At 44.7% G+C, this 22,906-nt stretch overlaps 2 protein-coding genes across 8 annotated transcripts in view; both read left to right on the top strand.

The window, feature by feature from the left end:
• The window catches only part of LOC134351452 (anoctamin-4-like), a 226,299-nt gene extending 224,999 nt beyond the window's left edge, over positions 1-1,300 (top strand). For all 7 annotated transcript variants that reach the window (XM_063057598.1, XM_063057597.1, XM_063057595.1 and 4 more), the window contains one exon: positions 628-1,300. The gene's annotated coding sequence lies outside the window, so the exon portion shown is untranslated. The remainder of the gene's footprint in view (positions 1-627) is intronic.
• A 16,684-nt stretch (positions 1,301-17,984) lies between these two features.
• Positions 17,985-22,906, top strand: part of utp20 (UTP20 small subunit processome component) — a 198,488-nt gene continuing 193,566 nt past the window's right edge. Inside the window, exon 1 of the mRNA XM_063057593.1 lies at positions 17,985-18,113. Coding sequence (XP_062913663.1) covers positions 18,057-18,113 — 57 coding nt within the window. The 5' untranslated portion in view covers positions 17,985-18,056. The remainder of the gene's footprint in view (positions 18,114-22,906) is intronic.

Below are 22,906 nucleotides of genomic sequence, written 5' to 3'. Positions count from 1 at the left end.
ATATGATGTAAAATATTGGATAAAAATTTGAAGTTGGATGAATATTTGAAGGGGATAATATCTGCAGTGCTGTGGGGTAGAACAGGAAGAGTGAAACCAGCAGGTAACAGCAGCTAATATGCTGTTTTAGCTAACTAACAGTTAAAATGTTGGAAATCACAAATACAAAAGATTCTGCAGGTGTTGGAAATCCAGAGTAACACACACAAAATCCTGGAGGAACTCAGCAAGTCAGGTAGCATTTATGGAAATGAATAAACAGTCGACGTTTCGGGCCTGGAAAGACTGGAAAGGAAGGAGGACGAGGCCAGAATAAGGAGGTTGGGGAGAGGAGTACAAGCTGGCAGGTGATAGATGAGAGGAAGGAGGGTGGTTGAGGGAGAGGCAATGAAGAAAGATATTCTGATAGAGAGTCTCAACCCAAAATGGTGACTCTTTATTCCTCTCTATGGTTACTGACTGACCTGCTGAGTTCCTCCAGCATTTTGTGTGTGTTACAATGATAAGCTGGGTTTCCATGCAATGGATTTGATTTGTAAGATGTAGCCAGCTAGCAAAATGGCTGTTGTCACCTTTAATTTGCTAATCCATATTCTAATTATCTCTTTTTTCCCTTCCTTCTCAAAGGTGAAAAGAATCCCTTGCCCCTCTCGTTGCCACTCGAGTTAAGGCCTCCTCTGCATATTGTGCAGCTGTTCCCTGCAGCTCCTGCAAGCAGCCATCCGCAGACTGAGTAACTGCAGCCCCAATGCATGCCAGGGAATGAATCGCCCGCCCGCTGGAGGAGGAACTGTGAAGACATGACATCCCCTCAGTACTTAGGACTCTAGTCAGCATGTCGACCATGTTATTCATAATTTAATGCAATTCTGTGTGCCGGCTTTTAACTTAAAAGGGGTAACTGTTTTACACAGGTTTGCTACATATCTCAGTTCAACACCTCTCTCTCTCTCTCATTGATGATGCCAGACTTTTACACAGTGTCCCATTCAAAATGTAAATAAGAATTTCTGAGAACTATTTTGCATAATTTCTCCATCCCACGTCTCCAAACTAGCAATTAGAATAACAACCTTGTTTACCGATCTTTTTTTTAAACTTCCTGAATTTGCTGCTTTTGACTAGTTAATGGGTTGGATGTATAATGCAAACTACTTGTAAATAACTCAAAGTAAAATGATGAATTGTCATGATTAAAAATGAGTTCATAAACATAAGCCATATTTAATGCTTGTATGATGTGATGCAGAGATTCAAATAAACAGGCATATAGACTTTGAAGATGGTTTCCATTTTTGTAAACAAATACCTATTTGCAAAGCTAATAGCCCAAAATGGGATGTAATGTTGAAGTTGTATAAGACACTGGTGAGGACTAATTTGGAGTATTGTGTGCAGTTTTGGTCACCTACCTACAGGAAAGATGTAAACAAGATTGAAAGAGTACAGAGAAAATTTACAAGGATGTTGTTGGGTCTGGAGGACCTGAGTTATAAGGAAAGATTGAATAGGTTAGGACATTGTTCCTTGCAATGTAGAAGATTGAAGGCAGATTTGACAGAGGTATACAATGTTATGAAGGGTATAGATAGTGTAAATGCAAGCAGGCTTTTTCCACTGAGGTTGGGTGGGACCACAACTAGAGGTCATGGGATAAAGGTGAAAGGTTTAAGGGGAACTTGAGGAGAAACTTCTTCACTCAGAGGGTCGTGAGAGTGTGGAATGAGCTGCCAGCACAAGTGCGGTATGCAAGCTCTTTTTCAGTGTTTAAGAGAAGTTTGGATAGGTACATGGATGGTAGAGATATGGAGGGCACGGTCCTGGTGCAGGTTGGTGGGAGGAGGCCGTTTCAACAGCTCAGCATGGATTAGATGGGCTGAAGGGCCTGTTTCTGTGCTGTACTTGTCTATGACTCTAAAATGTTCTGTCGTTTCTTCTGGCATCTCGTTCCACATACCGACCATCCTCTGAGTAAAGAGTTTGCACCTTAGATACCCTTTAAATTGCCTCACACCTTAAACCTGTGTCGTCTAGGCTTACATTGGGAAAAGGTCTTTGACTATATCTTCAATCTATGCCTCTTCAGCTTGCAGTTTGGTAAGGAGCTGCCAGTAACGGGTTCCCTTGTCAACACTCCTTATGACATAGAAGAATGAAGTCATTTGGCCCATTGAATATGCTTTGCCATTCCATCATGATTGAATTATTACCCTCTCAATTCCATCCTCCTGCCTTCCCCCCGTAACCTTGTGAAGTCGTTACTAGTCAAGAATCTATCAACCTCCGCTTTAAATACACCTAATAACTTGGCCTCCACAGCCATCTGTGGTAATAAATTCCACAGGTTCACTACCCTCTGGCTAAATAAATTCCTCCTCATCTCTGTTCCTCAATTCTGAGGCTGTGCTCTCTCATCCTAGTGTAAGACCAGTGAAAGAAGCACTCTCTTTATGCTCACTCCTGACTTCCACAAGCTCTCAGGTCAGGAAGGAGCTGGAGGTGCCAGAACCACCCCCCCTCCCCGCCCCCCGACCCCATTCCATCACTTCACCTGTCACTGTGGTCGAGATACAGAGACCGGATATATTCATATCTGGTCTGAGCTGCTCGTCAGGTGCGGATGCAAAAGGTAAGTGTTGTGTGTTTCTTCCTCCTTTCTGATTTCTCAGATTCATATTTATCACACATCATTTGCGTTAAGAACCACAGCGTTGCAGCGGTAAGCACAACATGATTACAGCTCAGGGCGCTGCACTTCGGAGCTCAATTCTGACTTGGTTGTAGGGAGTTCGTAATCCTCCCTGTGACTGCACGGGTTTCCACCGGGTGCTCCAGTTTCCTCCCACAGTCCAAAGATGCACCAGCTGCTAAGATAATTGACCATTGTAAATTGCCCTGTGATTAGGCGAGGGTTAAGTGGATGAGTTGTGGGTAGTGTTGGGCAAGAAGGCCCTGTTCTGTGTTGTATCTTAAATAAATAGAGGGGAGGAGAGAAAGAGAGAATGAGGGAGGGGGAGGGGAGGGAGGATGTATGTGTGTAAATGTTGGCACCCCGCAAGTGTTATTGCATATTCTGGCAGCAACATAGCATGTCCACAAAATACTTTAATGTTAATATCAAATATTTCACATCTCTGGTTATTAAATGTGCTTGAAAGTACTATTTATGTGTCTTACTAGTGCTATCTTAAACTTTTGGTTTAAGAGGGCACTGATCAGACACAGTGACGACTTACTGACAGTAAGCGAAACTACTAACTTAATCACAGTATTTATGGAAAAGATCTCTGCAATCGATAACTTCCTTTTGGAGTTGAGGGGTAGAACTGCCTGCATTTTTGTGGTGTGAACTGAGGTCTCAGAAATGCAGGATGGTTGTGGCATGGTGTGTACGTGCTGAATCGAGGCGGCAAGGCCTGCGCCTCAGGCCAAGCAGCGAGCCAATGTTTAGCCATTGCTGGAGCAGGCCTGGAACTGATTTGCAGTGGCAGATCCAAGGCAAGGCAGAGTAGAGGCGTCAGTGCCCAGCCCCGCGAGCAAAGAACAAGCTGGTATCTGACAGAGTTAAGTGTCGAGCCAGATTGGAAAGATTGGGTATGGGCCCGAGAGTGAGGAACGAGCAGAGGTATGGCCAATTTAAGCAGCAGGCCAGGTTGAAAAGGTCAGGGTGTTGGGGTTGGAGGCAAAGGATGGGACAGTGTTCAGCTCTCTGTCCCGAGAGGTTTACTCACCCCAGCTGCAGCCTGGAACTAATGGTCTCCCGGATTGACTTAGTGCCTGCGGACTCGCTCTTGTGAACTTTCATTCTGAATGTTATTTGCCTACTTTTGATCGCACGGTTTGTTCTATTTTCTGCACATTAGGTATTTATGGTCTTTTATTTCAGTGGTTCTATTGAGTTTCGTTGTTTTGTGACTGCCTGTAAGGAGACATATCTCAAGGTTGTATATACAGTATACATATTTTGATAATAAATGTGCTTTGAACCTTAAAATGATTTGAATACGTCATTTTGAAATGTTTGAAATAGGATGGAGTGGAGAGGCTCCAGTGTGGTTTAGACAAGTTGCGTGGGTGGGCAAAGTCCTGTTTTGTAATGTCAAGACATTAAACTAATTGGAGGGAAGACACAGAAGTCCGGGACTGTAGGTTTAACGTTGAGTTTACTTTAAGCAAAGCGTGCACGTACCACCTGCTAGCATGATGATATATGCAATTAACATATTTTTATATATAACAAGTAATTAATTTTTTTAAATGAACAAGAATGCTTAATCAAACAATATATATGCAAGATTACGCAGATAGTAAGCACGCAACAGGCAGGGGGAGCATAATGTGGATGAGATCCATTTTGGTTTCTATAAACAGAAGGGCAGATCATTATCTGAAAGATGACAGGTTGGGAAGACTGAAGATCTGACAAGGCCCTGTACACCAGGCACTGAAAGCGCCAAGCAAGTGTTCATTGGTGAGGGGGTGCCTCAGGAAGGCACTGTCCATCGTTAAGGACCCACAGCACCCAGGACATGCCCTCTGATCATTACCACGTGGGAACGGGTACAGAAGAGCCACACTCAACTGTTCAGCAACAGCTTCTTCCACTCTGCTGCCACATTTATGAAGGTCCATGACCTCTTCAAAGAATATTCCTTCTACTTCCCTATTTAGTTTTATAATTTATGTAATTTTAAAAATTGTTATTATGAAATTACTTTATAAGTCAACTGAAATAATCAAATACTTTTACTATAGAAATTATGTAATTCTGTTTTGTAATTTTCACGTCTCTGTACTAAAACAACACATTTCACATCATTTTTCCAAGATAATAGATCTGATTATGAGCAAACACTTAGGTTGGGGTGGGGGGGGGGCGGTGTGGAATGGTGTGTTGTCCTGCACTGCGGGGAGACTGGATGCCCTGTTGGTCTCCTCAGGGATAGAGGAGGTGCGTTTAGTGTTTACTAGATCCACTCCTGGATAGAGCACTGACCTATGCTGAGGGTGGGTGGACTGGGTTTAGGAAGCAGCCTGTCTGGATGGTACAGCAGCTGCTTTGCCAAGGCCCACAGGAAACTGCAGAGAGTTGTGGTCACAGCTCAGCACATCACAAAAAGCAACTGCTGCTCCTTGGAACTTGTCTGCAGTTCTCACTGCCTTGGCATAATCAAACACCTCACCCACCCGGACATTTTCTCTTCTCCCACACTCCAGTTGGGTAAAGACACAAAAACATGAAAGCACATACCACTGGGCTCGACACCTTCTATCTTGCCATTATAATACTATTGAATGGTTCGCAATCTACTTCAGTATGATCTTGGAACACACATCAAAGTTGCTGGTGAACGCAGCAGGCCAGGCAGCATCTCTAGGAAGAGGTACAGTCGACGTTTCGGGCCGAGACCCTTCGTCAGGACTAACTGAAGGAAGAGCTAGTAAGAAATTTGAAAGTGGGAGGGGGAGGGGGAGGGGGAGATCCAAAATGATAGGAGAAGACAGGAGGGGGAGGGTTGGAGCCAAGAGCTGGACAGGTGATTGACAAAAGGGATATGAGAGGATCATGGGACAGGAGGTCCGGGGAGAAGGAAAAGGGGGAGGGGGGAAAAACCCACAGGATAGGCAAGGGGTATAGTCAGAGGGACAGAGGGAGAAAAAGGAGAGAGAAGGAAAGAATGTGTGTATATAAATAAATAACAGATGGGGTACGGGGGGAGGTGGGGCATTAGCGGAAGTTAGTGAAGTCAATGTTCATGCCATCAGGTTGGAGGCTACCCAGACGGAATATAAGGTGTTGCTCCTCCAACCTGAGTGTGACTTCATCTTTACAGTAGAGGAGGCCGTGGATAGACATATCAGAATGGAAATGGGATGTGCAATAAAAATGTGTGGCCACTGGGAGATCCTGCTTTCTCTGGCAGACAGAGCGTAGGTGTTCAGCAAAGCGGTCTCCCAGGCTGCGTCGGGTCTTGCCAATATATAAAAGGCCACATCGGGAGCACCAGATGCGGTATATCACCCCAGCTGACTCACAGGTGAAGTGTCGCCTCACCTTCTCCCTGGGCCTCCTGTCCCATGATCCTCTCATATCCCCTTTGCCAATCACCTGTCCAGCTCTTGGCTCCATCCCACCCCCTCCTGTCTTCTCCTATCATTTTGGATCTCCTCCTCCCCCTCCCACTTTCAAATCTCTTACTAGCTCTTCCTTCAGTTAGTCCTGACGAAGGGTCTCGGCCCAAAACGTCGACTGTACCTCTTCCTAGAGATGCTGCCTGGCCCGCTGCGTTCACCAGCAACTTTGATGTGTGTTGCTTGAATTTCCAGCATCTGCAGAATTCCTCGTGTTCGGTATGATCTTGCATCTGATTGCCTACCCGCACTGCATTTTCAAAGCACCTATAACACTTTATTCTGTCCTCTGTTATTGTTTTATCTTGTGCTACCTCAATGCACAGTTGTGAAGAATTGATTGTATGAATAGTATGCAAGAAGTTTTTCACTGTACTTCAGTATACGTGTGTAACAATAATAATCCAATGTACAATCACGCATACAAACAGGAAATCAGTTTTCACTGAAACTTATAAAACAGCAAGAGAACTGGGCAGATGAAATAGCAGAGGGCATGCAGAGGGATCTGGCATTGAGTGAGAGTCAGGAAGTTGTGGTGTAGCTGTGTCTCAGAACTTTGGTTAAGCCCCACAGAGTATTGAGTGCAATTCTTCTTGCCCCGTTATAGGAAGGATGTAGAGGCTTTGAAGACGGTGCAGAAAAGGATTACCGGGATCCTGGAGAAGGGATGGTCACTGCTTGCTCTCACAGACAAGGTGAAGGTGAATCCTAAGGGATTCTACAGATATGTTAAGAGCAAAAGGATTGCAAGGGACAAAATTGGTCCTCTGGAAGACCAAAATGGTAATCCATGTGTGGATCAAAACAGATGGGGGAGAACTTAAATGAATTCTATGCATCTGTGTTTACTCAGGAGATACAGACTTTACAGAAGTGAGGCAAAGCGGCATCAACTTCAAGGACCCTCTACAAATTACAGAGGAAGAGGTGTTTGCCACCCTGAGACAAATCAATAGGGCCTGACGAGGTTCAGTCGCTCAGCATTCAGGATGAAGTAGTAAATTGGATGAGACATTTACTTCATGGGAAAAGCCAGAGAGTGGTAGTAGAGGGTTGCCTCTTTGATTGGAGACCTGTGACTAGCGGTGTGCCACAGAGATTAGTGCTGGGTCCATTGTTGTTTGTTATTTATATCAATGATCTGGATGACAATGTGGTAGGTGGATCAGCAAATTTGCAGATGACACCCAGATATGGTGTGTAGTGGACAGTGAGGAAGGCTATCATGGCTTGCAAAGGGATCTGCACCAGCTGGAAAAATGGGCTGAAAAATGACGGAATGAATTTAATGCAGACAAGTGCAAGGTTTTGTTCTTTGGAAGGACTAACCAGAGTAAGGTATTACACAGTGAATGGTAGGGCTCTGAGGAGTGTGCTAGAATAAAGGGATCTGGGAATGCATGTCCATAATTCATTGAAAGTAGTGTCACAGGTAGATAAGGTCATAAAGAAAGCTTTTGGTACATTGGCCTTAATAAACCAAAGTACTGATGAAAAGCCATTTGGCCTGCTGAGCTCTTCCGGAATTTAGAGTGTGTTATTGAGTGCAAGAGATGGGAAGTTATGTTGAAGTTGTATAAGATGTTGGTGATGCCTAATTTGGAGTATTGTGTGCAGTATCTCCTGAGTAAACACAGATGCATAGAATTCATTTCCATAAGACCATAAGATATAGGAGCAGAATTAGGCCATTTGGCCCATCAATTCTTCTCTGCTGTTTCATCACGGCTGATCCAATTTTCTGCTAGCCTTCTTCCCGTATCCTTTCATGCCCTGACCAATCAAGAATCTGTCAACCTCTGCCTTACATAAAGACTTTGCCTCCACAGCTGCCTATGGCAATCAATTCCACAGATTCACCACTCTCTGGCTAAGGAAATTCCTCCTCATCACCATTCTAAGAGGACACCCTTCTATTCTAAGGCTTTGTCCTTTGGTTTTATATTCCCCCACCATGGGAAGTATTCTCTCTACATCCACACTATCAATGCCTTTAACCATATGATAGGTTTCAATGAGGTCATCCCTCATTCTTCTGAATTCCAGTGAAAACAGGCCCAGAGCCGTCAAACACTCTTCATATGACAAGCCATTTAATCCTGGAATCATTTTTGTGAACCTCCTTTGAACCCTCTCCAGTTTCAACACATCCTTTCTAAGCAGCCCAAACCTGCTCACAATACTCCAAGTGAGGCCTTCCTCACCACAGACTCAACCTGCAAATTAACCTTTAGGGAGTCCTGCACAATGACTCCTAAATCATAGTCATAGTCATTGTCATACTTTATTGATCCCAGGGGAAATTGGTTTTCATTACAGTTGTGCCTCAGTTTTTTTTGTATTTTCTCTCCATTTAGAAAATAGTCAACCCTTTCATTTCTTCTGCCAAAGTGCACGACCATAAACTTCTCAAGACTGTATTCCATCTGACATTTTTTGCCCATTCTCCTAATCTGTCTAAGTCCTTCTGTAGCCTCTGACTTCCTCAAAACTACCTGCCCTCCACTTCATATTGTCTGCAAACTTTGCAACAAAGCCATCAATTCCATCATCCAAGTCATTGACATATGACGTAAAAAGAAACTGTCCCAACACAGACTCCTGTGGAACACTACTAGTCAACGGCATCCAGTCAGAGAAGGCTCCCTTTATTCCCACTCTTTGTCTCCTGCCTATCAGCCACTGGTTTATCCATGCTGGAATCTTTCCTGTAATATCATGGGCTCGTAGCTTGTTCAGCAGCCTCATGTGTGGCATCTTGTCAAAGGGCTTTTGAAAACCCAAGTACACATCAACCAATTCTCCTTTGTCTATCCTGCTTATATGGGAGGCAGGGTTTGAGGGTCGGCACAACATTGTGGGCCGAAGGGCCTGTACTGTGCTGTACTTTCTGTGTTCTCTATGTTCTATGTTATTTCTTCAAAGAATTCCAACATATTTGTCAGGCAAGATTTTCCCTTGAGGAAACCACGCTGACTACAGCCTATTTTATCATGTGTTTCCAAGTATCTCGAGTCCTCAACCTTCATAATCAACTCCAACATCTTCTCAACCACTAAGATCAAACTAACTGGCCAATAGTTTCCTTCCTTCTGCCTCTCTCACTTCTTGAAGAATGGAGAGACATTTGCAATTTTCCAATCTTCCAGAACCATTTCAGAATCGAGTGATACTTGAAAAATCATTACTAATACCTCCATGATCTCTTCAGCCACCTCTTTTTGAATTCTGGGTGTACACCATCTGGTCCAAGTGACTTATCTACCTTTGGACCTTTCAGTCTCCCCAAGACCCTTCTCTCTCGTTAAGGTAACTTCATGCACTTCATGACCCCTAACACATGGAACTTCCACCATACTGCTAGTGTCTTCCACGGTGAAGACTGACACAATATACCTAGTTTGTCCACTATTTCTTTGTTCCCATTTACTACCTCTCCAGCATCGTTTTCCAGCAGTCTGGTATCTATTCTCTCCTCTCTTGTACACTTTATGTATCTAAAGAAACTTTTGGTATCCTCTTTAATATCATTGGCTAGCTTATTTTTGTATTCCATCTTTACTTTCTTAATTACTTTTTTAGTTGTTTTCTGTTGGTTTTTAAAAGCTTTCCAATCCTCTAACTTCCCACTAATTTTTGCTCTATTATACGCACTCTCTTTGACTTGTATGATGGCTTTGACTTTCTTTGTTAGCCATGGTTGGTCATCTTTCCTTTGGAATACTTCCTCTTTGGGATGTATATATGCTGTGCTTTCTGAATTGCTTCCAGAAATTCCAGCCATTGCTTCCCTGCCATCATCCCTGCCAGTGTTCTTTTCCAATCAATTCTGGCCAACTACTCTCTCATGCCTCTGTAATTCTCTTGCCTCCACTGTAATACTGATACATCTGACTTTGGCTTCTTCTTCTTAAATTTCAGGGTAAATTTGATTATATTATGATCACTTGCTCCTAAGAGTTCTTTTACCTCAAGTTCTCTAATCAATTCTGGTTTATTACACAAAACCCAGTCCAGGAAAGCTCATCTTCTAGTGGGCTCAACCATAAGCCGCTTTAAAAAGCCATCTCGTAGACACTCTAGAAGTTCCCCCTACTGGAATCTAGTAACAATCTGATTTTCCCAATCTACCTGCATTTTGAAGTCCCCCATGACTATTGTCACATTGCCCTTTTGGCATGCATTTTCTATCACTCGTTGTAATTTGTAGGCCACATCCTTACTAATGTTTGGGGGTCTGTATACAACTCCCATCAAGGTCTCTTTTCTCTTGCAGTTCCTTTACTCTATCCAGAAAATGATTCAACATCTTCCGACCCTATGCAACCTCTTTCTCATGATTTGATTTGATTTTTCACCAACTGAGCAATGCTGACCCTCTGCCTTCCTGCCTGTCCTTTCGATACAATGTGTATACTTGGACATTAAGCTCCCAGCTATAATTTTACAGCCATGATTCAGTGATGCCTACAACATGACACCTGTCAATCTGCAACTGTGCTGCAAGTTCATCTACCTTATTCCGTACACCGCGCAGTCAGATACAACACTTTCAGACCTGTATTCACCCTTTTTCGATTTTGTTGCACCATGCTCAATCTTTTGATTCTTAACTCTGTCTGAGGTCTCACCAACATCTGCCTTCACAACCTCTCCACTAACTGCTCTGGCATTCTGGTTACCATCCCCCTACAACTCTAGTTTAAACCCCACCGTGCAGCATTAACAAACCTTCCCACTAGGACATTAGTCCCCCTCCAGTTCAGATGCAAACCTTCCTTTCTCTACAGATCCTACCTTCCCTGGAAAAGAGCCCAATGATCCAAAAACCTTATGCCTTCCCTCCTACACCAACTCCTTAGCCACATATTAAACTGTATAATCTTCCTTGTTCTGGCCTCAGTGGCTCGTGGCACAGGTAGCAATCCTGAGATCAGAATCCGGGAGATCATGCCCTCTAACTTAGCACCTTACTCCCTGAACTCCCTCTACAAAACCTTGTCACTCGTCCTACCCACATCATTGGTACCTACATAGACCACGACTTCTGGCAGTTCACCCTCCTATTTAAGAATGCTGAGAACTCGATCCGAGATATCCCAGACCCAAACACCTGGGAGGCAACATACTTTCAGGGAATCTTGTTCTCACCCACAGAACCTCCTGTCTGTTCCTCTAATGAATCCCTTATCACCACAGTGTGCCTCTCTTCCCTTCTGAGTCACGGAGGCAGACTCAGTGCCAGAGACTCAGTGACTCTCCTCTGTTAGGCCATCCCCCCCCCCCAGACAGTATCCCGAGTGATACACTTATTGTTGAGGGGGATGGCCACAGGGGTACTCTGCACTGGCTCCTTAACCCCTTTCCCCTCCCTGACTGTCACCCAGTTTCCTGTGTCCTGCACCTTGGGTGTAACTACCTCTCTCTATGTCCTATCTACCACCCCCTCAGCCTCCTGAATGATCTGGAGTTCATCCAGTTCCAGCTCCTTAATGCATTTTTTTAAAAGCTGCAGTTGGATGCACTTCTCACAGTTGTAGTCACCAGGGACACTGGAGGTCTCTCTGCCTTCACATATCCCGCAAGAAGAGAATTTCACTATCCTGCCTGTCATCTGTCATCTGCCTGTTATTTGTCAAGTAGGGTGCCATGCACAATCCTGATTTGATGGAGACGGACGTGAGAGCACGGAGGAACATCTGGTGAAACTTTTGAAATGCCTGCTTCGCTGCTGCTGCTACTTTGTGGTCCAGAAACTCCAGAGGGGAAGGCCCGGAGTCCTCGGCTTTGCCTGCTGCTTGGCGGCCGGGGCGGGGTCGAAGCGCTTGGCAGAGGATGGTGCTCGGAGAGGCTGTGTCGGAGGGGCTGGTTGGAGGCTCAAAGTTTTCGGATGGACTCAGAGTCTGCTGCGGTCGGGTGCTTCCAATGCTGCTGCATCGGCAAGTTGGTGGCGCTTGGAGGTTCATGGCAGGGAGAGTTTCTCCCTTCTGCTGCCTGTGTGAGATGACGAGTCTATCGGGACTTTGAGACTTTTTTTTACCGTGCCCATGGTCTGCTCTTTATCAATTATGGTATTGCTTTGGACTGTTGTAACTATATGTTATAATTATGTGGTTTTGTCAGTTATAGTCTTGGTTTGTCCTGTTTTCTTCTGATATCATTCCGGAGGAACGTTGTATCATTTTTTAATGCATGCATTTCTAAATGACAATAAATGAGGACTGAGTGTCCTCATAATCTAATCTAATCTAATCTCTACTGTCCTAGTTGAGCAGATATAAAGAAGAGAACAAAAAAAAACCTGAGCTTTTCTTTCCTTTGCTTTCTCTCAAGTCAAGTCAAGTCACTTTTTATTGTCATTTCGACCATAGCTGCTGGTACAGTACACAGTAAAAACGAGACAACGTCTCTCAGTGAAGCCTCAAAGAACTAAAGCCTTAAGATCACCACTCTGACCCTGTCCACTCAGATGATGGCGGCTCCCTGTTTTCCTTTAATTTGCTCTTACTAATTAATCCCAAATGCTGATTGGCCGCTGATCAAAGTTCTATTACGCTGCCACGAACCACTTCTGCTTTTTATCCTTGGGCGGTAGACCTGATTGAAGTCCCCTCCTCTCCAACTTGTGATGTGCAGATTGTCCGCTGGTCAAAGCTCTCAGTCACTGTTCAAGGGCATTGGCGTTTCTATACCACACTGTGATGCAATCAGTCAATATATTCTCAAATATCACACATATCTATAAAAGCTAGAGATAACAAAATCTTGTGATGTATCACAATACATCAAACACCTGTTAAAGTTTGTCAAAGATTTAGATGTCATGCTGAATGTCCGCAGGCTTCGACGGAAGTAGAGGCATTTCTGTGCTTTCTTCATGATGGCAATTATTTGCTGGGCCTGGGTTAGATCCTCTGAAATAATAAAAGCAAGCAATTTAAAGTTGTTGATTCTCTCTGCCTGTTGAGCACTGACTCATGGACCTCCTCCTGAGGTTAATAATCAGCTCCTTGGTCTTGGTGACATTGTGTGAGAATGAGAATCACGTTTACTATCACCGCCATTTCTAAACTTAACAGCACTAGTTCAGTGCGATACATGATAATACAGAAGGGAGAAAATAAGTTAATCAATTACAATAGGAATATATAAAAAACAAGGAGTTTCTTTCAGTGGGAGATTTGCTTGGGAGAAGTGCACAGATGCAGTAGCTTGTCATGACACAAGGCCTCTGAGAAGGTTCAGGTATACTGTAAAAGGGAGACGCTCTCTAGCAGAGCGTTCGTCAAAGGAGCGGTTGTCAGAGTAATAGGACTTTGGCGAAGACAGGCCTAGGCAAGGTAAGGAGGTAAGTTACTTTTACAGACATCCCACCCTGCAAAAACTCATTCAGGGAGGTAGCATCATCAATTTGCGGGAGACTCCTGGAACTTCTGGGAGAGATGGGATGTCTGCACTGTAGGTCCTTAGCAGCTAGTTTAAATAACGTTAGCTATGCTAATAAACGAATGACACCTGTAAAACTCACCTCAACAATGTCTTTTACAGTCTTAACCCACCATGGGCAATAGAAAAGTCACTGTTGCAAACAGTGCAGCGAGCAACACTGTCATTATTTTGACCCCTATTAGGCAGGGGTACACTTTAGTGTAGTCTGGGGTGACATACGTTTTATATTTTCTTTTTTTGTAACACTCTGCCAGGGCGTGCGCGCTCTCTCTCTCTCTTTCATGGTCACTCTCGTGCTCTCTCTTGCTCTCCCTCTCTCTCTCTCTCTCTCGCTCTCGCTCACTTGCTCTCAAAAAAATTGATTTGCGGGACACTGTATGTAATTTGCGGGCATCAGGGAGCCACTACTAATATGCGGGAGACTCCCGGAACTTCCGGAAGAGGTGGGATGTCTGCTTCTATATCTCTTTTTCCTCAAACTTAAGAATAGTGGGTATGTCTGCAAGGCCAGTTTTCTGCTCTGGATCTCAGATGTGGGATATCTGGGAGACTTCCAGCCTCCCTGTTGGCCACAGCTGCACCATGTACATCCAGCTGAGGCTTCTCAGAGACCGAGTTCGGGAACTGGAGCTGCAGCTCAGTGACCTTCAGCTTGTTAGGGAGAGTGAGGAGGTGATCGATAGGAGCTACAGGTAGGTAGTCAGAACGGGGTCACAGGAGACAGATATGTAGGTGACTGTCAAGAGAGGGAAGGGAGACCCTCAGGTGGTGGAGAGCACCCCTGTGGCCATTCCCCCTAACAATAAGTACTCCATTTTCAGTGCTTTTGGGAGGAACCTACCTGGGGGAAGCAACAGTGGCTGTGCCTCTGGCACAGAGTCTGACCCTATGGCTCAGAAGGGTAGGGAACTGAAGAGGAAGGCAGCAGTGATAGGGGACTCTATAGTTAGGGGGTCAGACAGGTGATTCTGTGGATGTGAAAAAGTTTGCCTCCCAGGTGCTAGGGTTCATGAAGTTTCTGATCGCGTCCCCAATATCCTAAAATGGGAGGGTGAGCAGCCAGAGGTCCTGGTACATGTTGGTACCAATGACATGGGTAGAAAAAGGGAGGAGGTCCTGAAAGCTGAATACAGAGAGTTAGGAAGGAAGTTGAGAAGCAGGATCTCAAGGGTAGTAATCTCGGGATTGCTACCTGTGCCGCGTGACAGTGAGTATAGGAATAGAATGAGGTGGAGGATAAATGCGTGGCTGAGGGATTGGAGCAGGGGGCAGGGATTCAGATTTCTGGAACCTTTTCTGGGGAACGGGTGACTTGTACAAAAGCACAGGTTGCACTTGAATCCGAGTGGGACCAATATCCTGGGGGGGGGGGGAGGTTTGCTAATACTATAGGGGAGGGTTTAAATTACATTTGCAGGGGAGTAGGAACCGAAGTGATGAGGTAGAGGATGGGAGGTTGGAGCACAAGTACAGACAGCTTGTGGGGAGTTTGTGAGAAAGGATAGGCAGATGTTAGAGCAAAGATGCACTCAGTCTGATGGTTTGAGATGTGTCTATTTTAATACAGGGAGTATCATAAACAAGGCGGATGAACTTGGAGCGTGGATCAATATGTGGAACTATGACGTTGTGGCCATTACAGAGACTTGGACGTCTCAGGGGCAGGAATGGCTGCTGAGTGTGCCGGGCTTTAGATGTTTCAAAAAGAACAGAGAGGGAGACAAAAGACCTGGGGGCACGGCATTGCTAATTAGGGATAGTGTCATGGTTGCAGAAAAGGAGGAAGTCATGGAAGGATGGTCTACTGAGTCAGTGTGGGTGGAAGTCAGAAACATGAGGGGGGAAATTACTCTACTGGGTGTTTTTTATAGAACTCCCCCCCAACAGTAACAGGGATATTGAGAAGCTGTCAGGGAGGCAGATTCTGAAACGGTGCAATAATAATAGGGTTGTTGTGATGGGAGATTTTAAGTTTCCTAATGTTGATTGGCATCTCCTCAACGCAAGGGGTTTAGATGGGGTGGAGTTTGTTAGATGTGTTCAGGACGGTTTCTTGACACAATATGTAGATAAGCCAACTAGAGGAGAGGCTGTACTTGATCTGGTATTGGGAAATGAACCTGGTCAGGTGTCAGGTCTCTCAGTGGGATACCATTTCGGAGATAGTGATCACAATTCTATCTCCTTTACAATAGCATTGGAGAGGGATAGGAGCAGACAAGTTAGGAAAGCGTTTAATTGGAGTAAGGGGAAATGTGAAGCTATCAGGCAGGAAATTGGGAACAGATGTTCTCAAGGAAATGCATGGCAGAAATGTGGCAAAATTCAGGGTACATTTGCATCGTGTTCTGCATAGGTAATGTACTATTGAGGCAGAAAAAGGATGGTAGGGTAAAAGGTCTATGATGTAGAAAAAATGTAGAAAATCTAGTTAAGAAGAAAAGAAAAGCTTACGAAAGGTTCAAGAAACTAGGTACTGTTAGAGTTCTAGAAAATTACAATTTTGCCAAGAAGGAGCTTAAAAATGAAATTAGGAGAGCTAGAAGGGGCCATGAGAAAACCCCAAGCTATCCTACAAGTATATGAAGAGCAAGAGGATGAGCCATGTGAGAATAGGACCAATCAGGTGCGGTAGTGGAAACATGTGCATGGATTTGAAGGAGATAGCGGGGGTACTTAATGAATACTTCAGTATACACCAGGGAAAAGGACCTTGGCAATAGTGGAGATGACTTACAGTGGGCTGAAACACTTGAGCATATAGACATTAGGAAAAAGAATGTGCTGGAGCTTTTGAAAAGCATTAAGTTAGATTAAGTCACCAGGACCGGATGAGATATACCCCAGCTTCTAAGGGAAGTGAGGGAAGAGTTTGCTGAGCCTCTGGCGATGATCTTTTCATCATCAATAGGGACGGGAGAAGTACTGGAGGACTGGAGGGTTGCAAATGTTGTTCCCTTTTTCAAGAAAGGGAGTAGAGATAACCCAGGAAATTATAGACCAGTAAGTCTTACTTCAGTAGTGGCCAAGTTGTTGGAGAAGATCCTGAGAGGCAGGATTTATGAGCATTTGAAGAGACATAATCTGATTAGGAATAGTCAGCATGATTTTGTCAAGAGCAGGGCATGCCATACGACCTGATTGAATTCTTTGAGGATTTAACAAAACATATTGATGAAGGTAGAGCAGTGGATATAATGTATGGATTTCAGTAAGTCATTTGATAAGGTTCCCCATACAAGGCTCATTCAGAAAGTAAGGAGGCATGGGATCCAAGGAGACCTTGCTTTGTGGATGCAGAATTGGCTTGCCCACGGAAGCCAGAGGGAGGCTATAAATGGTTCGCTTTCTGCATGGAGGTCGGTGCCCAGTGTTGTTAAGTGGGGATCTGTTCTGGAACCCTTCCTCTTGTTGATTTTTATAAATGACCTGGATATGAAGAAATAGAAGGGTGGGTTAGTAAGCTTGCTGATAACACAAAGGTTGGGGGTGTTGTGGATAGGCTGGAGGATTGTCAGAGGTTACAGCAGGACATTGATAGGATGCAGAACTGGGCTGAGAAGTGGCAGATGGAGTTCAACCTAGATAAGTGTGCAATGGTTCAATTTGGTCCAACCAATTTGAAGACAGAACACAGAATGGTAAGACCTTTGGAAGTGTGGAGGATCAGCGAGATCTTGGGGTCTGTGAACATCGCACACTCAAACCTGCTGCATAGGTTGACAGTGTTGTTAAGAAGGCATATGGTGTGTTGGCCTTCATCAACCGTGGGATTGATTTCCAAGAGCCATGAGATAATATTACAGCTCTGTAAGACTTTAGTGAGACCTTACTTGGAGTACTGTGCTCAGTTCTGGTCACCTCTTTACAGGAAGGATGTTGGAACTATAGAAAGATTGCAGAGGAGATTTACAAGGATATTGCCCTGGATTGGGGAGCATGTCCTATGAAAACAGGTTGAGTGAACTCGACCTTTTCTCCTTGGAGCGACGGAGGATGAGAGGTGACCTGATAGAGGTGTCTAAGACGATGAGAGGCATTGATCGTGTGGATAGTCAGAGGCTTCTTCTCAGGGCTGAAATGGCTAGCATGAGAGGACACAGGTTTAAGTTGCTGGGGAGTAGGTACAGAGGGGCTGTCAGGGGTGACTGGGCGGATACAACAGGGTGTTTTAAGAGCCTTTTCGATAGGTTGAAGACAGTTTCTGCAGTGGAGTAGGTTGGGGTGCTGTTCCGTAGACCAGTAACTCCGATCCCCCACCCAACTCCCCTACTTACCGAACCACTCGTCCAAGTCAAACGTCAGCCAGTGACGTCATCTGACGTTCGGAGTGCGTGCTTTCTGATTGGAGATCTGAGGTTTGCGTTGGCGGCGACGTTAGTACCGCCCTCACTTGACAGCGCCGGCTGTACCACGTGTTGCTGCGGGAAGGTGGCGGCGCCCAGACTGTGACGGCGTGAGGGGTCTGAGGCATGGAGGACAGAGTGGGATCGGGTCCTGGCCGGCACCGGGCCGCCAACACGTTCCGGGTGAGTGCGGGGAGGCTGCTGTGGCGAGATTAGGCGGGGACCTACAGTTCTGGGAATCCTGCCCCACAACAGATCGGAATCAGGTTTAATATCATTGGTATACGTTATGGAATTTGTTGTCTTGTGGCAGTTGTACGGTGTAATACATCAGTACAATAAGAAATGTTATTGAGTCCTCAGCATTCTTAAGTGGAAGAGTGAACAGACAGAAGTCGTGGTCCATGTAGTTGGGTAGGAGGAGTGATGAGGTTCTGCAAAGGCAGTGCAGGGAGTTAGGTGCTAAAGTTAAAGGGCAGGACTACTAGGTTTGTGATCTTGGGATTGCTACACGTGCTACTGAGGCCAGACCTAGGAAGATTATACAGTTTAATACGTGGCTTGGTGTAAGAGGGAGGGCATAAGATTTTTGGATCATTGGGCTCTCTTCGAGAGAAGGTGGGACCTGTACCGAAGGGATGGTTTTCACCTGAACTGGAGGGGTCTAATATCCTAATGTGAATGTTTGTTAATGCTGTGCGGTGGGGTTTAATCTATAGTTGCAGGGAGATAGGAACCAGAGTGTCAGAAGAGTTAGTGGAGGCAGACGTTGGTGAGACCTCAGACAACGTTAGGAATCAAATGGTTAAGCATGGTGCGACTAGTGTCCTGAGCTGTGTATATTTCAATGCAGGAAGTTTTATAGGAAAGGTAGGTGAGCTCAGGGCATGGATCAACAAATGGAATTTAGCTGAGTGGTGCCACAACAACAACCTGTCGGTCAGTGTCAGCAAGACCAAATAACTGATTGTAGACTTCAGGAGAGGGAAACCAGACTTCCATGAACCAGTAGTCATCAGAGTACCAGAGGTGGACAGGGTAAGCAACTTTAAGTTCCTGTTGTTACTATTTCAGGGGACTTGTCCTAGACCCGGCGTGTAAATGCAATTTACAATTTACAATCTGATAGACTTCCTATCAGATTGCTGACAGGTGGCAAGGATGGGCTCCCTCACCACTGACCCTCAACACAGATACCCCAAGGGTTGTGTTCTGAGTCCTTTTCTCTACTCCCTTTACACCCATGACTGTACTGTCACACACAGCTCCAAACTGCTGATCAAATTTGCAGATGGCATGACTTTGATTGGCCTTATTTCTAGTGGTGATGAGACAGCCTACAGAGTAGGGGTTGACTCCCCGACACAGTGGTGCCAGGATAACAATCTCTCCCTCAATGTTCAAAAATCAAAAGAGCTGATTGTGGATTACACGAGGAACGGAGACAGGCTCGGCCCGATCAACATCAATGGGTCTGCAGTTGAGCGGGTGAGTAGTTTCAAGTTCCTCAGTATACACATCACTGATGATCTCACCTGGACTGTACACACCGGCTTTGTGGCAAAAAAAAGCACAACAGCGTCTCTTCCACCTCAGGCAACTGAAGAAGTTTGGCATGGGCCTCCAAATCCTCAGGACCTTTTACAGGGGCAGCATTAAGAACATCATGACTGACTGTATCACTGTCTGGTATGGGAACTGCACTATCCTTGTTCGCTGGGCACTGCAGAGAGTGGTATGGACAGCCCAGTGCATCTGTGGATGTGAACTTCCCTCCACTGAGGACAGTTACAGCAGCAGGTGTGTAAAGAAGTCCTGGAAGATCATCGGGGACACCAGTCATCCCGACCATAAACTGTTCAGCTGCTCCTGTCTGGTAACTGGTACCACGGCATTAAAGCCAGGACCAACAGGCTATGGGACCGCTTCTTTCTACAAGCCATTAGACTTTTAAATTCACATGTCTGTACATTGCGATGGAATCATAATGCAAAGATTTTTACTCCTTCACGTTGTGGGATGGATGTAAGATTTAAATAAATTTTAAATTCAATTGCAAAGAAAGCATCAGAAACTTTGACAAGTTTCTATGGATATCTCGTTGAGAGTGTGTTGACTGGCTGCATCATAGTCTGGTATGGAAACACCAATGCCTTTGAATGGAAAACTCTACAAAAAATAGTGGATTCGACCCAGTACATCATGGGTAAAGCCCTCTCAACTATTGAGCACATCGACTTGAAACGCTGTCATAGGACAGCAATATCCATCATCAGAGATCCTCACCACCCAGGCCACACTCTTCTCTTGCTGTTGCCATCAGGTATAAGGCGCAAGAGACTCAGGACTCTCACCCACAGGTTCAAGAACAGTTACTATCCCACGACCATCAGGCTGTCGAACAAAAGGGGATAACTACACTCACTTGCCCATCCATTTAGTTGCTTCCACAACCAATGATCTCATTTTAAGGACTCATTATCTTGTTATTTCATAATCCAATTATTTATTGCTTTTTTTATATTTGCATTTGCACAGTTTGTTGTCATCTTCTGTACTCTGGTTGATCTTTCATTGATGCTGTTATAGTTATTATTCTATGGATTTACTGAGTATGCCTGCGGGAAAATTTATCTTGGGGTTGTATGTGGTTATATGTATGTACTCTGTTAATAAAATTAACTTTGAACTTATGATGTTGTAGCTTGGTTGCAGGAGGGGCAAGACCAGCAGCTCAGTATTCTGGGTTTCCGTTGTTTTAAACCTGACAGAGTGGGAGGGGTTAAAGGAGGAAGGGTGGCAATATTAGTCAGGGAAAACGTCGCAGCAGTGTTCAGTCATGGCAGACTGGAGAACTCATCTAGTGAGGCATTGTGTGTGGAACTGAGAAATAAGAAGTGACAACGTTAATGGGGGCTATATTACAGAACGCCCAACAAACTGAGGGATTTAGAGGAATAAATCTGCAGAGATTGCAGACCGCTGCATGAAACATAAGATTGCTATAGTAAGTGATTTTAACTTTCCACAGGTTGACTGGAACTCCCATACAGTAAATGGACTAGAGGCATAGAACTTGTTAGATCTGTTCAGGAAAGTCTCCTTAATATGTACATAGAAGTTCCAATAAAATAGTGCAATGTTGGATCTGCTGTGAGGGAATGAGACATTGCAGTGACAGAAGTTTGTATAGGGGAACACTTTGCATTCAGTGATCAGAATGCCATTAACTTCAAATTAAATATGGATAAAGATAGGTCTGGTCTGCGGGTTTAGATTCTAAATTGGAGAAAGGCCAATTTTGATGGTGTCTGAAGATTGATTTGGACAGGCTGTTTTCTGGCAAAGGTGTATTTGATAAGTGGGAGGCCTTCACATGTGAAATTTTGAGAGTACAAAGCTTATATGTTCCTGTCAGAATGAAAAGATTAGAAGGTAAAGATAACAAGTTTGGGAAACCTTAGTTTTGAAGAGATGTTGAGGCCATGGATAAGAAAAAGGAAGTGTGTACTGGGTACAGGCAAGTAGGAACAAATTAGGTGCATATGGAGTATAAAAATGTGAGAGGACGCTCAAGAAAGAACTCAAGGGGGCTGAAAGAAGGCATAATGTTGCCCTAGCAGACAAGGTGAAGGAGAATCCTGGCAGATTCTACAGTTAGGTTAAGAGCAAAAGGATTGCAAAGGGCAAATTTACAAATTTGGTCTCTGGAAAACCAGAATGATAAAATATGCGCGGAGCCAAATGAGACGGGGGAGATCTTAAACAGATATTTTGCATCTATATTTACTCAAGGAGAAGGACACAGAGAATATAGAAGTGATTCAAAGCAGTTGTGCCTTCAGGTGTTAGCTGTCTTGAGGCAAATTAAGGTTGACAAAGTGTTCCCTTGGACCCTACAGGAAGCAAATGCAGAAATTGCCAGGGCCCAAACAGAGATATATAAATCATCACTCACTACAGGAAGGATGTGGATACTATAGAGAGAGTGCAGAGGAGATTTACAACGATGTTACCTGGATTGGAGAGCATGCCTTACGAGAATAAGTTGTGTGAACTTGGCCTTTTCTACTTTACTACTTTACATGCTGATTGTTACATGCACATGCAGTTCAACTCTTTGAGTGATTATGCAGAAAATTTGGTTAATAACTCATCAGGGGTGATGTATAAGTTTGTGGCCTAAGGTAGAAGGAGATGAGCTATTAACTTCAAATTTTCTGCATAATCACTCAAAGAGTTGAACTGCATGTGCATGTAACGAGAGCTGTATAACTCATCTCCTTCTACCTTAGGCCACGAACTTATAAATCACCCCTGCTGTGGACACTTTCTGCAGGACCAAAATCCGTATGCTCCATGACCGCTGGACTGCGTGTGTAAATGTAGGAGGGGACTATGTTGAAAAATAAATGTGCTAGGTTTTCTAAAATTGACTCCTTCTGCCTTAGACCACAAACTTATCAATCACCCCTTGTACTTTGTTAATCACACTTTTTCTGGCAAATGATCATTGCCAGTAATAGCCCGTATTTTCCCTTTGGACTTGGATGCGATTCAACATGGCAAAATCAAGGCATGGAGAGGTGATGGGCTCATTGCTGAGAGCGGGGATGGCCCGAGGTTCGATCGATTTCGTGCCATGCAAAATCTGAAAGTGGGGTTGAGGCCGAATTGAGGTCCGGGCACCAAAGCATCCCAATTCCACTGAACTCAGTGATTGGACGGAGATTTACTGTAGGTGCTGTGCGGAATCGGATACGTCAGTCACAGACCAAATCAAGGCAGCAGAGCGGATCGGGGCGGAGATTTAAGTACAGGGCTGAATCGGAAAGGACGGGTGCAAGCCGAATCCAGGCCCTGGGGTCCTGGCCCCAGAGTGTATTGAAGCTACAGAACCTGATGTTTGGATGTCGATTTTGATGTCAGGGCCCAAGGCGAGGGATAGGCACGCTGTTTCACGACTCAGCTCGGCT

Source organism: Mobula hypostoma, chromosome 9, assembly GCF_963921235.1.
Source record: "Mobula hypostoma chromosome 9, sMobHyp1.1, whole genome shotgun sequence".
NCBI classification, from domain to species: domain Eukaryota; kingdom Metazoa; phylum Chordata; class Chondrichthyes; order Myliobatiformes; family Myliobatidae; genus Mobula; species Mobula hypostoma.
This window is presented reverse-complemented; position numbering and strand designations above follow the sequence as displayed.